General features: G+C 39.7%; 1 protein-coding gene across 1 annotated transcript; it reads left to right on the forward strand.

Moving 5' to 3' along the window:
• The first annotated feature begins 11071 nt into the window (after positions 1-11071).
• Positions 11072-21371, forward strand: ZNF518A (zinc finger protein 518A). The gene is made up of 3 exons (XM_058029588.1): positions 11072-11158; positions 12895-13001; positions 15374-21371. Exon 3 carries the CDS (start codon positions 15493-15495, stop codon positions 20122-20124), a length of 4632 nt encoding a protein of 1543 aa, XP_057885571.1. The 5' UTR covers positions 11072-11158; positions 12895-13001; positions 15374-15492; the 3' UTR covers positions 20125-21371.
• The last annotated feature ends 2024 nt before the right edge of the window (positions 21372-23395 follow it).

Here is a 23395-nt window from a genome sequence, read left to right on the forward strand (position 1 = left end):
ACCCCCAACTTTACTTTGGTTCCTGGATCAGCTTTTTTTCTTCTCTCTCTTTTTTATTTTTTTTTTTTAACTTTAAAGTGAAATCATGATGTTGGGGGTAAAAATGGAAGAAGTAAACTATAGTCGGGTTGAGAAACTTTAGAGGCTTGGGTATCTGGATGACAAAGTAACCAGAATAAGAAGATGATGTTCATTGTTATTATAAAGGTTTTTTTCCAGGTTTGAGGGTCGATTTAATAACATCCAATTTCTATAATAAGTCCTAAAAGCAGCTGTGAACACATCCCCAAGGAGTAACACATGCACTCCTTTACCCCAAATATGACACAGTAAGTGGGTGCTAGGTGGGAATGACACCAAGCTGGCTTTGATCCATCCAAGTGACACTTCTGAAGCAGAAATTCCCACTAAGTCAGTTTTATTGTTTTGTGAAACAGAGCATGGCCCCTGTGAAAATGGATGAGAATTTTTACTGCGGTTTGTATGGCATGATTGGGTGCTTTGGGAAGGTAGAGTGGGCCAGCTGGAGAGAGCCCACAGCAGTGGCCCCAGGAGTGTGTCACCTGTCACCGGGAGGGCCATCCCAGGTTCTACAGACCTGCCTGTAGAACGAGCCATGCAGAGGGACCAGACCAAGCCACCCAAAGGGACCAGGGTCACCAGCCAGGGAGAGGAGGAGCGTGTTCCACCTCACCTGGTGGCGAGGGACATCTGGTGTGTGCCACAAAGCCACAGCCTCCCCAGCACCTCTGCAGGGCACTCACTGTGCAGGCTGCCTTGCTGCTCAAGGGCTGCTCTGGGGCTGGACATGCAGGAGCTGCCCTCGCTCCTCACTGGCAGCACGGGCTGATCGCTGGGAAACTGCTGGCCTTGGGCAAGGGAGAAAGGAGTGGGCCAAGCCAAGGCTAAGAGAGCAACAGAGTAACGAGAGGGGCTGCGAGACAAGAGATGTGAAGGGGAGGGAGGGGACTCCCTATGGGTGTAAATTTTCAAGGACAGGGCAGGGATCTGAAGAATGAGGCTGAAACTTTCAAGTAAGGATGTAGTCAGCAAAATGGAAAACAGTGGGGAAGGAGTAATACAGAGTTGGTTGGTTATTTAAGGTGTGTTGGGGAAAGGATATAAAATCAAGCAGACAGGGCTGTGGTAGGGTCTCTGTTGAGCAGCCCCATACCTGATCACTGTGGCCTGGAGCAGGATAGACCACACATCCCAACAGACTTTCTTTTTCCTTGCAGGATTTCTGCCTCTGTTCACTGCAGTTTAGTTAGACTTTTGAAAAGATAAGTTTGAACTTTTTCATTGATCTCTTCAGTAATAATCATCTTCACAATATCTCTGAGATGAGTGTTGTCTTCCTTGTATAGAAGTGGATCTAGGTCATGAGGAGAGTCAAATTGAAATTCATGTTGGGTGCCTGATTCAAGAAAACTGGAAGGTGACCCTTCAGAGAATTCAGCATGATATTTCACTGTGCCTATTGACAGTGTTCTCCACTGGCGTGGGTGGCAGATTCAACTGCTGTGTTCTTCTGCTCACTGGGATTTTATTCAGAAAATGAGACACTGAAATTCCAGAGGTAACATGATGCTTCAGTGGCCTAGTCAGCAAGCTGGGGGACTTCCAGAAAAGGCAGACATAAGACTGTGTTCTCCAGCATTCCTTGCAGCTGCACCTACTGTGCAAAGCTGTTCTTACTATTGCAGTAACCCTGTCCTGTCCCAGCGTCCCTCACCACACTGCCCTATTCAATTCCATGGTGAGTTCTCTGAAACTCCAGCAAGAGCTGCATATGCACAGTGAAGTTAAATTAAGGGGCTCAGTGGAAGCTTAGCTGCTGTTTTCACATCAAGGAATATAAATTAGCTGACAGCAGGACAAAATAACACATTAACCACCACAAGCATAAAATCCTGACCAAGCATTTCTGCCGTTCCATCCAAGGAGCTAATCTGATCATACCTATGTCAGCAATCCAGCATCCAATTAGCACTTAAAAGCAGAGTTGGTCCAAATGTTGCTATTATCAACTACTGCTTAAACTCACATTTTTTAAAATAAAAAAATCTCTTATAATAAACAGATTTTCGTTGAGATGGATGAAATAAAATGTTTTAATAAGTCTTAGTCCTGTTACTCTTCAAAGTTTTTACTTAGTTTTAATTTTAACTAAGTAACTTCTATGAACATAATTTCCCAGCTTTATTAATAGTTCCATAGGTAAATGAGTCTATCGGACTGCAACATATTGACTCAGTTATGTCATCAGCTTGTAGTGTCAGTCTTACACACGAACTCCTCCTTGTGTCTCAGGCTTGCCCCTCAGTTTGTTCACAATACCTATTCCAGTTGTGTCTCCATCCTCAGGCTTCTAATGAGTGAGTTTACCTCTGTTTCACACATTTCTCAATGTAGATTTCTTGTCTAAGTAATTTGTTGGCCACAATGCACCATCACACAAAGCTCAACACCTGTGGGTTGTGGTTCCCCTCCTGCATTCCTCAACAATCACAGGTCTTAATTTGCCACAAGTAGCTCCTAACGAAATCCCAGGGGCTTTTGACAGTCTCTCATCTTCTTTTGCATCTTGCTCAACTCACTCTTGGTCCTGAACCTGCTTCTAGCTTGATACCTACTTCTCAAAAAAATTCACACATTCTTTGTTTTCATTTAACCTTCATTTTACAAAGTTAAACAAGATGTCAAATAGTAGTGTCAATGTAAGAGGGAAATGTTATAATACATCATGAAGAAAATTAAAGTGGGAATTAGAAGGCTTTTTGCTATCCATGGAGTGAAATTCTGCAAGATCCTTTGAGAAATAAGTGAAAAGAGGTATGCTCAAATATTTTCATCTGTATTTGCACGGAAGTTTAATTTTGCTCAGGAATAACTATCTTTGAAATTTCAGCTATTAATCTCTAATATAATCCCATTGACCGTGTGTAATAAAAGATATTGCATAAACTTATGGATTTTAAATTCTTACAGGATTACTGATCAGGAAGGTAACAAGATTATCCATTAATTTTTAAATTTTTTGGCTTTGTTCAGACTCATAAAATCACTGAAATGGTGAGGTTGGAAGGGAGCCCTGGAGATCATCTAGTTCAAAGACTTTGTTATGCTGAAGTTCTTGAGAATCCTGTCTGCCCATTTCTCCAGCGTGTCCAGGTGTCTCTGAATGGCAGCACAAAGAGTGGTGTATTAACCACTCCCCCCAGGTATGGCTGGCAAACCTGCTGAGGGGGCACTCTGCCCCATCACCAAAGCCTTTAGTGAGGAGCTTACAAATACTGAACCCCCTATCATGCCCCTGAGGATTATGTGGGACTCTTATCATTTTATTGCCAAAGTGACAGAGCCTTTCTTCACCTTTCCTTTCTTCACCATACAAGTTTTGGCTTTCTTTTTTTTTTTTTGGTTCCTTTAATTTATTTTCTTTTTTTTTTCTTTCTAATTTAATAATATAACAAATATTGACAGAAGAAAATTTAGGCTCAGTTCACGAAAATAACCTAGTTGTATGAAAGGACTTTGGGATACACCTGGCAAATGGAATTTCCTTGGTGATATAAAGTCACTGGCACAGGATAATTGGCAGCTGTGTTTGGGGTAAATGTGGCCAAAATGGTACTTCACCTAAGGAATTATGAACTCTTGGACTTGTCTTTCCCAGTTGCATAGAACTGATCTCATATTAAAGGACTGCACATAGTTCATCATGGATACAGCTAAGAGTCTGGGCCTATAAATCTAATCTTTCTAATCAGTTAATCTGATAAATGTCCTTTCTGAAAGTGCAGAAGAATGCTAGTTGGAAGGGAAGAATTGGAATTCTTTTAAAGCCTAATTGCCTCATGATGACTATTATTTTAATGTATGATACAGCCAGCAATTGGCCAGGATATGTAGTTCTTAGGCCACCTTTTAATATTAGTTTATTCCTGCCAAGAAAGGAAAAGAAGGTCCTTGGCTGTATTTATGTGCATACTACTCCACAACAATAATGCAAGCCTTCTCACCATTATTCTAACAATGCTAATTGGGGGGAGTTCAGCAGACGTGTCTGGTATTCTCTGAGGTCCAGCTGGTATCCAATTGCCAGCAGAGTTTGCTGAGAAACATGAAGGTCAAGTAACGTCCCCAAGGTTACACCATAAATGGCTCAGCTGGGATTAGGACCCAGATTGGCCTTGCTCCTAATCTTTTGCCTAATTAATCACTGTAGTCTCTTTCTGCAAATACTGAACAGGTTTATCTTTGTAGTTCCACCAACAAAAAGTTGTGGGCAAACTCACTTAATTTGGGGGAATAGATTTCATGAGGAGGGAAATAATGAAATAGCATTAGCAAAGCTAACTCGTAACTGAAATGGAAAACAATTAGGACTGGATTTTGCTTCTGGGAGATGTTATTGTAATGGCTGTGTTGTGCTTCCCTTCTTGATCTCTTATGTTTCAAAGCTGTGCACATCCGGCCACTCTCCCCTATCAATTGTTGAATGCTGTTGAGAGCACGATATTTGCTGAAATTTTTGGACTCTGCATTTATTTATCTTTACTGTAACTCAAGGAAATTGGCTGACTGGAAATGCAGAAGCAGTATTTGGTGGTTGTCACATGGTTTATTTATCCTTTTGTAAAACACTCTGTGATGCAAAAACTGCAGCATTTTGGATACAAAACTGTTACAATGCAGTTGTTTTACTCATCTCTTGTGTGGGATGGAATAGTCTAAGAGGAAAATCAGCAACCACAGTTTTTAGGTATTTTCTCTCATTTTCTCTATATCTAACTGAAACCCCTGGTCAGTATTATGGAGCACCAAACAGTTTATAAGTGCCAGCTGGTTCTAATTAAAGGCTTAGTTTCTCCAACACAAAGACACTTCATTACAAACCAATGAACATGTTCACACCAGCAGTCTGCCTGTTTCTGTAAAGAGGAATGGGTACAATGTACAAGTCTGGAAAACTGCTTGGAAAGCCTTGTGGTGCACAGAACTAAAATAATAGCTCACACATGAATTAAGGAGCCAGAAAAACAAAAATGGTTTTATTTAGCCTGTTGCTAAACTACATCATCACAGTGTAACTGATCTCCTGCCATTAGGCAGTGAAACCCGAAGACACTGAGCACAATTAAAAGGCAATCTGACACCTGCAGTCTCCAATAAACCTTTTAAAATAGGAGAAAGAGAATATGCAGCTTATCAAGAGGCTGAGGATGGTATATGAAGGATTATCCATGGTAGGTTCCTACTTTAAATTTATCCAGTGCTAAAAGCTTGGACTCTTACATAAAGGGAGTCCAGTCTCTATCTCCACTCTTCAAAAGTTACAACTTGATATTAGTAATCTCAGCAAAAGTGCATCAGATGAATGAATATGGGAGTGGGACTTGTTTGCAGTGTAATTACAGATGATTAAATGCAATTACTTAGTTGTGGGGCTATGCAAAGAAACTCTCTTGTGCTGCTGCCTTTGTCAGACCTGCAGTGCAGAAGGATCTGCTAGACTAAGATGCAAGATGACACAAAATTTAAGAACTGAAAACTATATTAAACCAAAAGATTGCTAGATTTTAGTTTAAAAATAATAATTTAAAATCAATTTGAAACTTTGTAGGGAGCCAATTAAACAGATGAAAATTGGATAAACTGGGAAAGATTTCTGCCAATATCTAACTTGAGACCATGATGAGACATTTTCAAATCAACTTCTGGAAGATCCAGATAAAATTCAATATGTGGTGATACAACAAAAGTACAAAAAAGCACAAAGGTATGTGAGGAAAAGAAAGGAATTTAGTTTCCCATTGTGTTTAAAGTCGGTGTGTATTTTGTTAGGAAAGGTTTATCAGCAGTGACTGGAATGGAAGTTGTTGTTCAAGCAGCAGAGGAAAACAAGTCCTGTCTTATTATGCATGGAGATACTTCTGCAATTTCCACAGAATTCAGCAGGAATCAAACATTCATGCCTGAATGTGGTTTACTTCTCCAGTTTTAATTTGGTGTGAAGAGTATGTGTGTTATCTCCAGTTAAAATGCAGAAACTCCTGTCAATACTCATGAGAAAAATAGGTTGTATGAGAAATGTCACCTAGTTCTTGAAAAAGAAACTCAAGAATTTCCTAACTGATATCAAAGAATGTACAAAGCTATTGGTCAGAAAAACAAATTAATCTTAAAATAACTAATTCTTTAGGAGTGCACACCTTCACTCCCACTGATGGATACACTGAAGCAGAGTGGGTAAACAGCCTCACCTGAAGCGTGCAGGTGTGGACATGAGCATCCAGATGGTAAAAACTCATGAGAGGGCTCTACTGACAGATACTCATAACTACTAGAAATGCAAAAATGGACAGAAGTTATAGTGTTATGATATATATAATGCCATGTCTTATGTTATGGCACAGAACAACTTGTTGGTTTAGATATTTCCGTTTATCTGCACCTTCCAAAAGGGAAATGAGTACCTCCCTTGCTAAAGAACACAGCCCAGTATCCAGGATGTATTTTGCAATGTTGCATCAGGACAGTATGTGCAATGGTGTGTGGTTTCTAGTTTGATTGCTACCAAGAGTAAAATCTTCCCCATTTTCAGAAAGGCATGAGGTTAATCGCATTTATGAACATGAACATTATTGCAGTTTGCCAGTCTCTCTTGTCTCACCTGGGCAATCATGATCCAGCTCACTGCTCGCATGTCACTTGACTGCTGATGAAAAGTGTTGAGGTCATGACTGTCTGACTATGAGGAAGATGCTTGTGTCACTCAAGATATCCTGCTTGCTCAGCTGCCACTGAAAATTGTGAAGTCAAGGTATCTCCCACAGGCAGCTCAGACACCTGTTTATTACTCATCTGGCCATCACTAGTTTTCCAAAGGGTAATTCACCTCTGAGAGGCTGGTATAGCCTGTCTTGGTGCACATGAAATAGGACCAGGTACTCTGGAAAGCTTAATGCCTCTTACTTGTAATTGTGCTCTAGAATCTTAAGCTTGAGCGTTACTTCCTGTCTAAAATCCTGATCCAATTTCCTGCTTTCTAGACCTAGATCTTGTCCTAGTTCCTCCTACTGAGTGCTCGATCCTAATCTGCCCTTCATGTGTTCAGCCCTGGTTCCTAGATCTTGCCTCTTTCTTTTCTAGCTCCAGTTTCTGCTTTAAATTAACTCGCCTGAACTTGCTGCAGTGTAGACTGCTCATGATGGTGAAGACACTTGCAAACATTGAGACTAAAACTATAATGAGCCAAATGGGATCTTCACTTAACCATGCAAGCCTCAGTTTTCATGAGATTAAAGCATTTTTCCAAGGACAGTGACAGTGATTAGACAGTGATAGTCTAATCAAGATATAAGATCTGTAGAAATTCTAGTTCAAGCTATTCGTGAAGGTGTATCACATCTTTCAGCAGATTATCATGAATTGATTTACACATGGTAGAACTATAAATAAAGTGATAAACTTAAAAAAAAATTGTTTACCCATTTCTAAGAGTGCTTCTTCCTTTTGCTGTTTGGCAACACTTCCCCATTCACAAATTATAACCATAAAAATCTCTTACCCATTTCACATATTGTGAAGGCAGAGAGATGCTTTTTCCACAAGTTTCCAAAGAAGATTCAATAAGTTGCTAAGAATGTTTTCTCAATTGTACAACAGACCCTTTGTATGCAAGTGATCAGAAATTGTACTTGAAAAAGCTATGCTGAGAATAAGAGTGTGAATAAGGATATTCATTATAACAGGGCCTCTTAACTGGATGTGTCCATCTGGTGGCTGTATTAAAATAATTAACAGGGGAAACTGATGTACAGGGTCTATTTAGCAGAGCATCATTTGGCCAAAAGCAGATTCCAACAGAGCTCTAGATGATGGCAAAGGCTGCAATTTCCCAAGCTGGCTTAAGAAACTTACTGTCATCAAATTTTTGGCATGGTTCTATTTCACTCTTCTTCCTGTAGAAAGATAAATTAATTTAAATCCTTGTTAGATTGAATGCTGTCGTTATCGTTTGTACTTTTATTCCTAAAGTTTTAACAATTATGGCTCAGATAACTCCAAGACTGATTTCTGCCACGAAATCCACAAAGAAAACTTAATTGTTGACTTCTTTCATTGTTGCAATATTGCTTTAGCTGTGCAGGTGGAGAAATGAAAAGAGTGCATAAATGTTCTGATATTAATAATGACACCTTTAGCTGTCATCATGAAGGCTGTTATGTTTATGAGATAATATATGTAGAAAAGGAAGGCTTAACATTATGTTTCCCTGCTGTTTTGCCCTAAACAAAAGTAGGCTATTTATCATAAGAAATACAGAGTCAAAAATTATAGTGACATTTGTCACTGACAGTAACATATAGGCAACCATCCATTGCTCAATACTTCATCGTCAAAATCAATGATGTAGTGTATTAGGAGCTGCTTAAAAAGGCAATTTTCTTATTTTCTCTGTGTACTGGTGCTTCATCTTAGAAATATGGAGCTTCTCTTACAGCCCTACAGCTTATTCATATAAGCATTGTTTGAAGTACACTGTACTTTGTGAGCTCTGTCTAGCCAATGTATTATTTATTTAAGTGACAAGCACAGTTTGGAGATTTTTGTAAGCAGATCAGTATAAAATACTAGACTTGAAGAATGAACTCAAAGGCCCCACCTCAAAGGCTTTTATGTAAGAATTCAGCAGTAAAATGTTTAATACAGAAAATCAAGTTAGCACCTTTCAAGAGTGAAGTGGCACAGAACAGAAAAGAATGGATGTATTTTCTTTGAACCCTCCATTTGTAGTGTGCTGTTTACCTGTAAGATTACACTTTCTATTTATAGTCATTACAAGAATTTGAAACAACCACCTAGCAGTAAGATTACTTGACTCAGACTTATTGTTACTATCACAACAGATATTTCTAACTCCTGTGAACTTGATATTCTTAAATAGAAATAGAATCTTAATTCTTTCTTGCTTATCACTGTCCTGCTGGGTACTCTGCCTACAAGGTACTCTACCTGTCAATTCCTAAACATAATCTTCCTACATCTGAGTATGTTTAGCCCCAGGTTCCTTCTTCCACGAGTTTCCAGCCTCTGCTACCTGTAATATTGCCCCCCAGTTGTACCATGAAGACAGACATATTTTTTAAAATAATTTTTCATGGACATATTCAGAACTTGCTGTCTTTTGGAGAAACACGTAATCATTGCAGCTGTTCTGGTGACACTGAGTAGAAGCTCTAGCTGCCAAGCAGTACATAAGAATATGGTTTATAATCTCATTATATACAAAGCAAGAAAGAAATACCAATTAATTATATTTTATAAAGTGTGTATTTAATATATTTATTAAATGCTGACATAGAAGAATGCATGAGATTGTTTTATTTACTGTCACTAAAAGCCACAAAGTGATTCAGAATTTTATCTGCTATAATTATGAAATGTTTAGTCCACATCATAAGAAAACTATCAGAAACAGGAATTCTTCCAGAAAACCCATACAGCCAATAGATGAACACTCAGAATTTCAACACTCATATGTGTTCTAAATTTGAATTACAAAGTAATAAAATACAGATAAAATATTTGTTCCCATCTTACATGTAAATTCATTGGGATTAATAATTGACAATATGATGTATATTTTAATTTGACATCTGGAATACACCAATTTGATACTGTAGCTGCTTGTTAGACTAATGATTTTCATGGATCATTCTTTTCTGTTATCTTTTCTGACTTTAGGGTTTCAGTCAGAACTATGCTGTTTTTCTTTCTTTTTCTTCAGTTGTAGTTAAGTATTCATATATAAAAGACACCATGGATGTGTACAATCCCCCCTTTCAGAAAGCACAAGAATACTTTTTTCTGCTTGCTTTTGGCACAGATTTATTCATTTGGGTGTAGTAGAACAATTATATAATTCTTTCCTTGAAGATATTTTTTAGGGCCAAGGAACCCACCCCAAAATGGCTTCTATAAATTTTCTTTTACAGTCTAGGACACAAGGGAAATAAGTGATGTCAGCTGGAACGAGAAATTAAAAATATGTTCATGTTCAATGTACCCTTAGTGTACGCACGCACACTCAAAGACATCAACACTCCTCTTTGTCCTCATATTTAATAATGAGCAAATATTGCACTTATTAAACTTTGTTATAACTAGTAAGATACCATAAGATTTGTGGAGAAATGTTTAGCTGAATTGCTAGGCTAAATTGTTCATTAGTCAGATTTCCCAAAGGAAAAAGCTCAAGCTTTCTCCTCTTTGCTTTCAAATTTTGATCACTGTTTCCCAAGTGGAGAATGGATTTCCTTTGCCATGACCTCTTCGTTTAGAATTCATCTTTACAGTCTATTTCTGCCATGGGCATTCGCCCTTTTCTGGCCATGGTGCAGCTCCAATTCCTGCTTCTCCCGTGCCGTCGTTCCCTGCGGTGACCTCACTCCGGGTGGTCTCCGTGTGCCTCCAAACCTGCACAAACGTGAGGAGCAGCTCCTACCCACTGCTGGTGCCCCTCCTCAGCAGAAATGGTACTGTGTCTAACACGACAAGCACTTTGTAGTGATTATCAGCTTTGATTTTTGTTATTTTCAGCATGTTAAAACAAATTAACCGCTCTAACGCACGTATATTTTCCTGAATGCTTCAATTGCTGACATCTCCTACAGACAGTCCTTTATTTATTGTGCCTACTCTTGTGTCTGTGCAGCTCAGCGAGCCCACGAGCGCAGTACGATCATCGCGGGCCAGGCTTTTGCCTGGGAGCGTTTTGTGAGGGGCAGCGGCTCTCCCTGCCACTGCCATTGGCCGAAACACGCCCATGGGCGCACAGCCAATGAAGGTACCGACGGGCGGAGCGGGCGGGCCGTTCCCCGGCCGTGCCATGTGCCCAAGGCCCCCATCCCAGGAGGAGAAGGAGGACGGGGAGTGGGACGAGCCGGCGGAACGCAGCCGGACCTGCCGGGACCGCCCCGCCCGCTCCTCCCCCTTGGGCCTCGTCGGCCGCCGTCCGCCCATCCCTCAGGTGAACGCGTATCCCTCCGCCGCGGCCGCCCCTCATCCGGGCTCGCACCCGGCAGTCCCCGGATGGAAACTGTGATGGCGGCCGGCAGCGCCTCGCCGGACGGTGGCGGTACCCGAGGTAACTCCGCGGGGGTTGTCGGGCGGGGAGCGAGGAGGCCCCGCGCGGGGCGAGAGGGACGGTCCGGAGCGGCTCGGAGCAGGCAGGGGGCGCGAGTGGCCGCGGCGGCACGGGACGGGACTGTGCCCCGTGGTGCGGCTGAGACATTAAATAGTCCGCGCTCGCCGGCAGCGGGAGCCTCGCGGGGCAGCCGGGGCTGGGGGCGGGCGGGACCGCGGGGCGCGCCCGGGGCGGCGGGACCGGGCACAAATGGCCTCGTGTGCAGCCGCCGGGCCGGCTGTGGGACCGTATCCCTCCGCCGGGCTGCGCGCCGAGAGTTGCGGCCGCCCCGGGGCCGTGCGGGCGGGGGCGGCGCTGCCGCGGGGCTCCCGAGGAGGAGCCGGGCAGGGACGCGCCTCGCTCGTCCGTGCCCCAGCGCCCGCTGCCGTGCCCGCGGTCAGACGGAGCTCCCGAGCTGCTGCCGCCTCGTCGCTCGGCCCCGCGCTTTGTCCCGCCGCAGCCCCTGCCTGCTCCTGGGCACCGCTGCTGCCCCGGCGGGCGGGGGCAGTGTCAGCCCGCCCGGGGCCGGCGCTGGCCGCGTGTCGCCGCCGCGTTCGGCTTCTGTGTTTGTAAAAGGCAGGTTCGCCCTGTGGCACGGGCAGTCTGTGTGTGTGAACTCTGAGAGCGCTTCGGTGATTTTTTTTTCTTTTTTTTTTTTTTTTTTTTTTTTTACTAAAACATTGCTGTTCGGGTTGTGTCTGACTGCTCCAGCTCTGTGCGTTTCATAAGATCCAGTTTTGTGAGTTCCTGCCTGTGTCCCGGTCTGGGGAGAGATTAAGGCGCCACTCTAAATTTGCAGACACACAGAATGGAACTGGGCATGGGATATACTTCAGTATAATTTTATTTATTTATTTATTTAATAGAATTTAAATAAGCCGAAAATTCTTCAGAAATCTTGAAGATCCTGCCTGCTGGGATACCTATTTTGAATGTAGTTTGAAATGGAAAAACTGTAAAAGTTACCTAATTTAGCAGTGTCCAACTGCTATCTGCAATTTCTTTCTAGATCAAAATATATACCTTAAACTTCTTATCTGTACTTTTTAAAACGAAATATGGACAAATTGCAGCATTTTTGAGGGAAGAAAATTGTGGCTGAGAGCCTCAAGTGGTTGCTTATCCTTGTTATTAGTGGTTTGGGGAATTTTTTGACTGAGAGTTAGCTGTGGCACATGCTTATGTATTTTCAATGTTGGTACTCATTTTAACTGCATTTAAATCTACGTACTGGTTTCAGATACTGTGAATGTAATATTCTGCCTCTTTCCCAGGCTTTTGAGCAACTTTATAGAAATCTATGGTTAGGTCTTTGCCATTAAATTTTTTGCTTGAAAAAAGGTAAGTGCCTTTTAAGTTCAGGTTAAAATCTGATGGACTGAGATACCAGTCACTTCTTTCTGTACTGTTTTTAAGTTATCATGTGCTTATGTTTCCCAGCTATAAATGCCTGAGTTGTAGTGGCAAATCTAAGGTAAAATAGGCATTGTTATATTGTGTATATATACAGTATTGGTATTGCATTTGATGGTGCTCTGTGAGAGAAAAGTTGGTGTATATTCTTGTCTTCAATGTGGTAAAAATCCACATAATGTAAATTTCTGAGGGACATGGGCTTTTCAGCTTATTCTTTCAGTTATTGCTTGTATTTACACCATTTAAAATACCTTTTCTTATGTTTCCCGAACTTTTTCTAGTATTTCTCCTGACTGTGGCCTTGTCTGAGTCTTGCAATCTTACCTCTTCTGTGTGTGTGGAAAATACCCAGCTGTTGGAGAATTGAAGTCAAGTATTTTCTTAACACGTAAGTCAGACTGCTTTGAAAATATTCCTTTAGAGATCCCTGGGATAAGAGAAAGCCCTTTTTTTTTAAGGATTGTTTCAAGTAAATATTTTTATTTGTCATGCTCCAGGAGCTTGTTGATTGTTGCATACTACCCAAAAATAATAAAATTAAGTATAAGGTTTGTTAATTAAAGGGGATCTTAGATCTGTGTTGCCCAGTTGAGGACCACATTGGCTTGGTATTGAAAGCCTGAGCCTTGTTCTCTGCAGCACTTTACCCACTTCTGATTTCTATAGTTTTTATTGTAAACATACTCCAGGTTTCAGTGTCTGGCAGTGTAACCTTCTGACCTGAGGGATGGGCAGCTACCAGCAGGATGATGTATTGCATCATGCAAGCTGTAATCTTTGTGTTGCGCCCGTGTCTTAAAATGTTGTTCAAGCAAACAAATCCAAATAATTTTTAGTTACTTATTCTTTATGAGGAAGTTCAGCTTGCTTCTATTCAAATAAGGGATATACCATTGGCAAGAGAACGCATTTTAATGCAGTACTCTTTTGGTGAAAATGGAATAATATGCACATGAGGTGTTCTTTTCTCAGGGCTCAAAGCTGGGTAATATCCCAAATATTAATCATCTGTGTGGAAGATGGGGAGTGTGTCGTTGAGTTAAAAGAAGAATAAAAGTCCTAAAGTCCTGTACCCAAAGTGTTTCCATTTGGAGAGATTCTGAGGAGGGAGTGTCTGTCTCTGTGGTTTGTTGTTTTGGGGTGTTTTTTGGGTTTGGTTTTTTTTTTTTTTTGGATGTCAGATGTGTAATTGAAGTCTTGGTGGTCTCATAGCTGGAGAACACAGTTAGGTGAATTTACTTGATATTAGAGTCCGTGTCTAGTGTTGAAGTCTGTTGTATTTATTATTTTCAAGAATTGTGCTGAAGTGCTAGTATCTTCTCTAAAGAAAGGCATTAAAGGATGTGCTTTAAAAGGTTGCTTTTCTTGCTACATGATACAAGAACATGGAGTTGAAAATTTTCAATCTCCATTTTCTTTGTCAGGTATTTGCATGTCTAATGCTAGATACTTCCTTCTCCCAGGACTGTGGGAAAATATTTGAAAGATCTTAGGGCCAATGCTTATGATGGCTTGGAGATCTAGAAGCAGCCCTTGCATTTATTCACAGTGAGGGTGTGATCATTCTTTCAGTTTGAATGTGAGTAGATACGATGATCTAATGAGTTGCAAGTCTGTGCTGCTTCAGGGCGAGCCCCTGAGGAGTGGGGAGAAATTCACTAATCAGACTTCAGCTAACGATTTACTAACTTTTGTTAGGAAAGAAGAAAGTGACTTTGGGACTTGTACTGCAAAAAAAAGTTTTTTAGTAAAAAGTGTTATACTAGTAAAGAAACAGTTCTTCCTTTCCAGTGTTGCTTTTCAGAATTTACGTTAATTTTGCTGCTGTTCCAATTCTGCTGATTCTGTGTCCACATTCTGTGCAGGAGTGTTGTTCAGACATAGACTTGAGCTGATATAAATTGTTATGGAAACAGTGACATGAAATCTGTAGTGAGACAGTGATGCTGACCATAACTGTTTGAGCCTTTTAATCCATAGAGGGGTACTGTGGTCAGTCATGCACTGAAAATATTAACATGTACCCAGGAACATGCAATGAGAAACCTGAGAACTTGTATCTGTTGACTGATTCAGACTTGTGTGGTACTAAAGGTAGGCATGTGAAAAATTCATTGTAGGTCAGTTTGATTGGTTTTTAATGTTGGTAAAGGTCATATCTCCATTGGTGAAGTGGATCTTTTGTCAGATTCTGATTTTACTTTCTTTCCTTTTTAAGCACAATAGTAACTAATAGAGTAGCGCACTTGAGTAATAAAAATGTAAAATTCTGTAGATTTTGACTTCTTTTTAATACTTCAGTTAGTGGCATGTCACAAAGGAGTGGTTTTATTTGCATGAAATCCCAACTGATTTATTACTTATTTGATTTATTTGCATGAAATCAAATAAGTAATAAACACAGGCTTCATTTAAAAAAAGTAGGTCTTCGGACTTTATGCCTACAGGGTGGGAGAAACCCAAAATTTGATGACATGTATCTTTCAGTAGATGTTCTTTAAAACATATTTTTCATATTTTATTTATTTTTTTAAAAAAACCCACCAAGTAACAAACCAACAAACACCCCCAACACAAACAAACAGAGGTTATACTGTAATAGGTTTTTTTCCTCATCTTTTTTTTTTTCACCCCTTGAGTAATATTATAAAAATTAACAACTTCAGAGATTGGCATATATTTGTTAGTGAATTGTAATAGGTGTTCTAATTGCATTAGTTTTAAGAGTAATTATTTGCTTTGTTTGTTTTTTAATTTCAGGAGAATGAAATGGGGAAGTTGTAGAGCTTTGAGAGTAACTTGGTGCAGTTGTCTCATTTGCTGCCGGAAGTAAGACTAAATCTCAAGAATTCATGTAAAGAAAAGTAGAGCCTAAAATCATGTCATCTGAACAGGAACACTTCTTTTGCGACAGAAAGCAAATCAGTGTCTTACAACACAATGCTATGAAGAATTTTTCTACAGACATTACTTTGAAGAAAGAACTGGTGAGTGATCCTTCAAGTATGACAATTCAACCAGCAATTTTAGATATCAATCTCACTTATGGACTAAAAAACGTGAAGATTGAATTGCCCAAGGTGAACATTCCAAATGAAGTATTAATGAAACATGAAGTTGATAGGTTTAGAAAACTCTTTCAGTGTAAGCAGCGAACTGCTAGGAAATCCTTAAGTCTTGAGAAAATTAGTGGAAGCAATCTCAGTTGTTCAGAAGGAAGCCACTTGCAAATTAAACCAGAAGTGCAATTTGAAGAAGGATTTAAAACTGCAGCAAAAATACTGAATTTCACTTGTACGAAGTGCAAGGATAACATTAGATACAGCCCAAATGACCTACAGAAACATTTTCAGCTGTTACACTATGGTGAGTTGCCTCTGTATCCTTGTGAGATGTGCAGCTTCTCAGCTAATGACTTTCAGTCGTTTAAACAGCACAGACGCATCCATCGTAGCACTTTAGTAAAATGTGAGCTCTGTAATGATGAGCAGATATACACTTTGTTGGCTTTGACAAAACACTTCATATCAAAGCATTGTGTAAATGGACACTTCCAGTGTGAAAAATGTGGGTTTTCTACCTATGATGTGGGTACGTTTGTTCAGCACATTCACAAACATAAGGAGATTCCCTATAAATGTGGAAAATGCCATCAAGAAAACTTTACAGAAGAGGAGCTCCAAAATCATCTGCTTGTTCATACCAGTATGTTTTCTTTTGGTTGTCCTTACTGCAGTTACAGCACATCACGGAAAGATTATCTTTTAAAACACATCATAGCTTTACACAGAGACCACTTAATTGCAAAAGAAAAACTGGAAAAGGATAAATATGAAAAAAGAATAGTAAAGACTCCAGCAGGACTGAAGCTTGTGTTAAGGAGGTATAAAATGGGAGCATCAAAAAAACCACTCTGGAGACGGAAGAAGATAAGCAGTGGAAGTGACAGTGCTGGAGAAGAAAATACACAAGTGCTAAGAAGTGTAAATAAAATTCAGCCAAATGCTGAGGAGCTGAATCAGTGTGTGAGAGACGTGGAAACAAGTGAAGAGAAACATCAAGGTAAATACACGGAAAAGCGTCATTTCATGGGTGGAATGCTCTCTGCTACTACTGCACAATACAATAAGGCAGATGATGGCACAAGTTATGGCCTGGGATTATTGAAAAGTGCTGTTCATGGGCCAACAGTATTGATGTTTAAAAACAATAAAATATCTGTACCAGCAAATTACAGTGCGAAATTTATGGGCTTTAAAATGGTAGATGGAAAACAACATATTGTTATAAAATTACTACCTACAAGTAAGCAAAATGACTGTTTGTTGGGTCATAAAGTTGATCCTGTTAAAGATGGTTCTGCAACTCCTTTGCTACAGACTGCTGATCCCTGTGGCTTGTCTTCAGGTGCTATACCACATGTAAGTGATCAGTCGACTTTAAAGAACAATTGTGTTCATCCATTAACTTCCCCTCCGTTTTCCTGTCCTGCTCCTCATTCAGGAAAAACAAAAGTGGAAAAACAAAATAACTACTTGTCATATGGTAGGAGTGTTTCTGAAACTGTAGCACCTTCTAATATAGCTGAAGGAAAAGGTCCAAATTGTTTGCCAGTGAAGCTGGACTCAACTGTACCTCCACATGAAGCAGTAACAAAAGTTGGAGCTCAAACTGGTATCTCATGGGGAAGCTTTCGTCCTTCAAGTCATCCTCAGGTATTATCACCCGCTATTACAAATACCCTTCATTATGACCCTATGAAAATGCCCTACTTTCCTGAACTGAAAATGCAAAATGGTGGCCTGAATAATAGCAATGGAACTAATAATCTCTGTTATTCAACCTCAGTGGATTCATCTAATGAAGGGTTGTTGTCTTTTCACAACTATTCCAAAGTGGACTCTTTGGATAATCCATGTAGCATTTGGACGTCAACAGATGACAGGTACAGAGAATTTAGCAAAAGCGGTTCTTATCAAAACTCTGGAAATGAACTTCCATCTTCACATTCAGAGTCAATGAAAGGTTTGAAAGCAGAGAAAGTTGTGTCAGCCCAATCAAATATTAATAAAACTTACAAACACATAAACACTAAGAATAACTCTGTGTCTTTTAAAAGCCAATCTCAATGTGGTGTTGACAGCGCGTTTTTTACAGAGGACAAGCATAATGGCCGACAGTATTTGGACACTAACCTAGAGCAAGGCTTTCAGAACGTAGCTGAGAAATTCCAGGAAAATGCCTCTGATGGTGTTAACTCTTTCTTAATGCCTAAAATCACATCTGTTTTCTCATTGCAAAGTGAGCAGGCAGCTAATTATTTATCGCCTGAGATAAACCAATTACTGCAAGATGTGTTAAAAGTAAAAACAGCCTCTCAGCAGGAGTTTCACAGCAAGACTAACTGTGTCCAACTTTGTTCTGATAAGCTGCTTTCTGGTCCTGAGACTGGGAGTGCAGCCTGTGTGTGTTTAAAAAGCTCTGCAACTGTGTGTGGTTTTCAGAGGCCTCCACCTAATGTACGCTTCCCTTTATGTAGGAGAGAGTTCAACACAAGATGTAGCACAAATGAAGGTACATGTTGTGGGAGAGAAAGACAGACACCCAAAACATCACTTGATTCACAGGATGTGGACAAATTATCCAGAACTCCAGGTGTTGGTACATTGCTAAAAACTCCTACAGATGAGTTTACACAGCAGGTAGTAAAAGATAAAGTACTGTCTGCAACTCAAAATCCTCAAAACAGCTTTTCACCAGTTTTGCCTGTTCTTCAGGAACAAAAGAAAGCCCTTTTTGTTCAGTCCCTTCCGTCACGATTTTTCGTTCCTTTCCACCTTTCTAACCAATCTAGGCAGCAGATGGTGTCAGGAAAATCTCTTCCATCAACCAGTTCATCAGATGTTACTAAAGGTGTACCTGCATCTTGTGTTTCAAATAAAGGACCTGGAATGATTTTGACTTTTAGTGGGGCAGTTGGAACAGTTGCAAATGCCGCTAATGATAGTTCTCAGGTTTTAGGGGGAGTTGCGTCCAGAGAATTTGGGAAAATACCGCCTTCAGAAGTGAAGGGGAAAAATGGCCATTTTAGAAATTTAAGAAGTTCCTGTCATGAGGAAGTATGTGGTACAATAAATGACTGTATGCCATTCAAAGCAGCTCTTGTAGTTCCAAACTCATCAGAGTCGTCTGTGAAGGCAACTTCTTCTGTGAAGGTGTTACCAGAGCACCAGGATGCTGCCTTTGGGTCTTTGGAGTCAGTAAGACAACAGGAAATTAAACAGGAACAACACGTTTATGCACTTTCGCCTGATGGACAGCAGGGAGATTTTCTGCAATGTTTGACACCAAACAAGCCTGTAGTTCATAAACCAATTTTTTTTCAGGATAATGCTCATTGGAATTGTCAACCAAAGAAAACTGGAGCCATGCAACAACAGCCTTTGCTGAAAATAAGAACTCGTACTTCAGATACACTGTCTGATAACACTCAGTCAGTAAGGAACTCGGTGCCCTCACTACAGGTGGATAACTTGCAGTCCCTTACTCCTGCACTAGCACAGAAACAAACTAATCTTAGTTTTAATGATGCCTTAAACTTACCAAGTGGGTTAATGCCAGCAAATGCCTCTTTGGCAAGCTCTAATCCAGCATGTCATGTTCCTCCTGTAGAACCTGTTTATTCTGCTAAATCTGCAGGGATGCGTTTGCAGAAATGTTCTATCGAGAGTATGCAAGTAATAGCTGCTAACAAGAGGAATAACTCTGGTTCTCAAAAGTCCACATGGAGCACCCAAAACAGAACTGCAAAAATAAAACCTGGTTTAAAACAAGCTGGATCTAAAAGTTCGGGAACTGTGGGTGGGCAAAGAAACAAGAATTTCAAACGTAAACGGAAGGCTAGTTGCCCAGAACCTCCTAGAAAGAAAGCAATGTTGCACAGAAAGTGTAAAGAAAAGAATCAAGATGAAATTGTTAGTGAATCAGGTAGCCCTTACAAACCAAGGGCATCAAAAAAAACTGTAAGGACTTTGAAATTGCTTCCTTTTAATTCTAACCAGCTTGTAAAATGCCCTCGGAGAAATCAACCAGTTGTTGTGCTAAACCATCCTGATGCAGATGTTCCAGAAGTTGTAAATGTAATGAAAACTATTGCTAAATTTAAGGGACATGTTCTTAAGGTTTTATTGTCAAAAAGAACCGTTGAAGCTCTTCTGCAACCAGACTTTCGCAATCCTTCGGATGTAACTACTGATAATTTTTCTCAGAAAAGATACAGGACAATAAAACCCCTTAACCCTGTAAAAGAAAGATTTGTCTTAAAATTGACACTGAAAAAGACTAGCAAAAACAATTACCAGATTGTGAAAACTACCTCAAATAATACCTTGAAAGCTAAGTTTAGCTGCTGGTTTTGTGGTAGAATATTTGACAATCAGGATAATTGGGTCGGACATGGACAGAGGCATCTGATGGAGGCTACTCGAGATTGGAATTCATTAATGAAGTGATGACCAGTGAAGAAAATAGTCATTAAAGTTTAAAAAAGCACCCCAGCTGGATTAGGATACACAAGTCATTCTGTTTTCTATGTCAGTATTGTAACTGAGGTTGAAAAAGTATGCAAAGTTCTTGTGTTATACAAGAAAGAGTGTATTCCTTATTGCCATCAGATTGGAGAAAGATCAAAGAACGTTGTGGTTTAAATAACTTGTAACTAACTGCAAATACAATTCCATGAAAATATATATTATTTTTATTACTGCTATCATGTGCTATATTTTTATTCTATAGAATAAGTCTTCAGGGCCCTTGTTCTGTACATACTTAAAATCCCTAAACATGTAAATATTTTTATACTTTTCAAGTTACTTGGTATAATTCTTGCACAGAAATTACATCCTTCCCCCCAGTTTTTCAGTTCTGTGCATGCACTACTAAAACCAATTTTTTAAATATTTTCAAAAATACACAGCTGTTATCCTGGGATTTTTGTTATTTTCACTTATTAGCTCTTGATTTTGTTTTTCAGGGATTGAACACTATTATTAGCAAGTGCCTCAAAGATGTGAAGCAGTTTACATTATGTTGACTGTGTAACCTTGGGTCTGTATAGGGCCATTCCCCCCCAGTTTCATTTAAACAAAGCCATATGTGAATGCTTTAAGCTATATTGCTATGCACATGACACTTGTACTATTTCTGTGCAGTTTGTCTACTTTCTTAGTGAAGTATTTTTCATATAAATTAATAAAACATATTATGATTGTGTTAATACGGTGAGTCAGAATGAAATCAATTGAAAATATACAGTATATATATTCATAATGTATGTGGTGTTTAAGAATGGTGAACATTCCTAATCTGTATTGATTTTGTCACTATTAAATTTGCTATAACTTGTGTTTACAGCATATGACTGAGCATTTATAGAAAATGTTCCTATCTTGTTATGTCTGCCACAAACCTTATAGGGATGGTCAGGATGTGGGGAGGTGCAGAGCACCATTTTAGGCTTGTAATTGCTTCATAGCTTTATTTCAGGTGGATGTAATTTGTCCCCATAATGATTTAATGTTTTCTGCTATTGCTTATTCAGATATACTGCCTTTTGGGGCACCAGGGATTTGGCTAAACCAAGGCTCGAGTTGTTAATCCCATATTTTATCAGCTGGAAGTGTAATGTTCTTAGCAGCCTGCTTGCTTTCTACTTTCAGTTTTAGAGATAATGAAGGAAGAGTCTATGCATTACAGTTTTTAGTCTTTATACAAGGGCATGTCAGCAAAAGACCTCTTAACCATAGTGACTGAGCATATAGAGATGAAGGTTGTTATTATCTGCAGTAATAATGTCTTGAGGCTTTGTGCTCCAGGTTCTTCATGAACCTCTGTAGGCTCGAAGTTTCAGTCTAATGTGGGACTGCTCTTACCATATGGCTGGCACCTTTTGCCCAAGTATGAAGGTGTAAGCCAGCTTCATAAAGTATTGATGGAAAAGCTGTCAAAATTGAACAGTAGGCTTGGAGAGGACTGGGGCATTTAAATCCTGGGGTTTAGATTGTATGCAAGCCCAAGTAGTTTTCTGTTACTGATGAAAATGAAGGTTGCTTGCTACCAATGAAACAGTAGGAAGTCATGGATGTCACAGGCATGTCACCACTAACCTGAATTCAACTTATGTTTTAAAAAGTGTTCAAATTGCTTAAAAACAATTGCTTCAGTGATTAGATAAATTTTTCTTTCCTGATTTGTGTGTTGGCAGGAAGATGCACACTAGCCTTGCATCTGGTGAGTTGTATATGGAAGACAAGTGAAGCAGTCAAGGCAGCATCCTTTGGGTGAATTAATCCACAGTTGGCATGTGTTGTGTGCCTAAACTGAATCATTTTGCGCTGCACAATGGACTTGAGCTCTGATGTTAATTTAGCTAGGAACTTTGAAGAAGACCAGTGTAGTGGTGAGGAAGCAGGTTGGAAAGAAACAGTGTTAGGAAAGGACAAAAACATGTTAAGCTTTTTTGTCTACAAGGATCTATTGTCTGCTTCTGCTTGCTCTTCTGTAAACTCTGAAATTGAACTCGCAAATTTTGGACATTGCCTTTGCCGCCTTTGGAAAAAATATACGTGAAGTTTTTTCTAAACCTACTTGGTGCAATTTCAGTGAGGATGACCAGTCTTTATTAACAATTACTTAGCATTGAGGTGGAAGTTCTGCTGTAGCATTAGGGGGTTTTCTCTGTATTGATGAAGCATGAGAGTGACAACTGTCACTGGAATATTTTTCTAACTTGTTTATTTTTGTATGAATTGACCTTAAATGGTACTGTGAAAACATTGTAAAGCTAGGAAATGTTGAAATAAGGTTGCTTTATACAATCTTAATTAATTGTCATGTGTCACTTTTTCCATGGACATCCATCTCATTCAGTGCAGAGAATTTTTGCTTCCTCCTGGGTAGCAATTCAGTATTTTGTTTCTCCACCCTTAATTAAGTCCTCATATTATTTAGTACAGGTTGCTCAAGTACTGTTCCAAATATATAATTTTATTCTTACGACCTTTTTCATAGTGCATTGTTTGAGGTTCTTAGAGTTTGGCATTTCTGCAGATCAGGTTTCAGAAAAACTCAGGTGGGCCTTCACTGAAATTAAGATCACAATTAATTACCATCAGGAGAAAATTAGATTGAAGTGATCTGACCTGTGTTGCAGTATATGGTGTGGTAGAAGATGCGGGGAAGATATGTTCAGTTCTTCAGTTCAACTACTTTAATTGTATGAAGCCACCTTTTTACTGGCTGACTTCTGCAATGTTGGTGCATTTCTCAGCATTTTCAGTAACTGGGGAAAGGTATTCTACAAATATCCTACAAACCACAGTTTTTCATTATACAGCTACGATTTATCCTTGAAGTATTGCATGAACCAAGTGAAAAGTCCATGTGGAAAAATATTCACTGATTGTATATCTAATGCTTGTATTGTAATGGACATAACTGATGTGGCAAGGTTGCACAGGTAACTTGAATTATCTTGATTTTGAGTGCTTCACTATGCAACCATAACATTTTAATAGTTTGTAACATTGCAAATAGCAAGATAAACCTTAAATTGATGTTATTGTTTTGGGACATACAAAGAGAGGTGCAAGCACAAGGTTATCAACTATTTGTACAAACTTGAAGAGGCCTAAAATCGATCCCATTATGTGTTCTTGGCAAGATGTGCATTCATCAGTAAGTCATGGTGCCCCTCCTCAGTAATTCCAGTGTTTTAATAAAAAT

Source organism: Melospiza georgiana, chromosome 8 (genome assembly GCF_028018845.1).
Source record: "Melospiza georgiana isolate bMelGeo1 chromosome 8, bMelGeo1.pri, whole genome shotgun sequence".
In the NCBI taxonomy this organism is placed as follows: domain Eukaryota; kingdom Metazoa; phylum Chordata; class Aves; order Passeriformes; family Passerellidae; genus Melospiza; species Melospiza georgiana.

What these genes read in the sequence shown, in the direction of transcription:
- ZNF518A (XM_058029588.1), top strand. Translation starts at nt 15,493, where the DNA reads ATGTCATCTGAACAGGAACACTTCTTTTGCGACAGAAAGCAAATCAGT.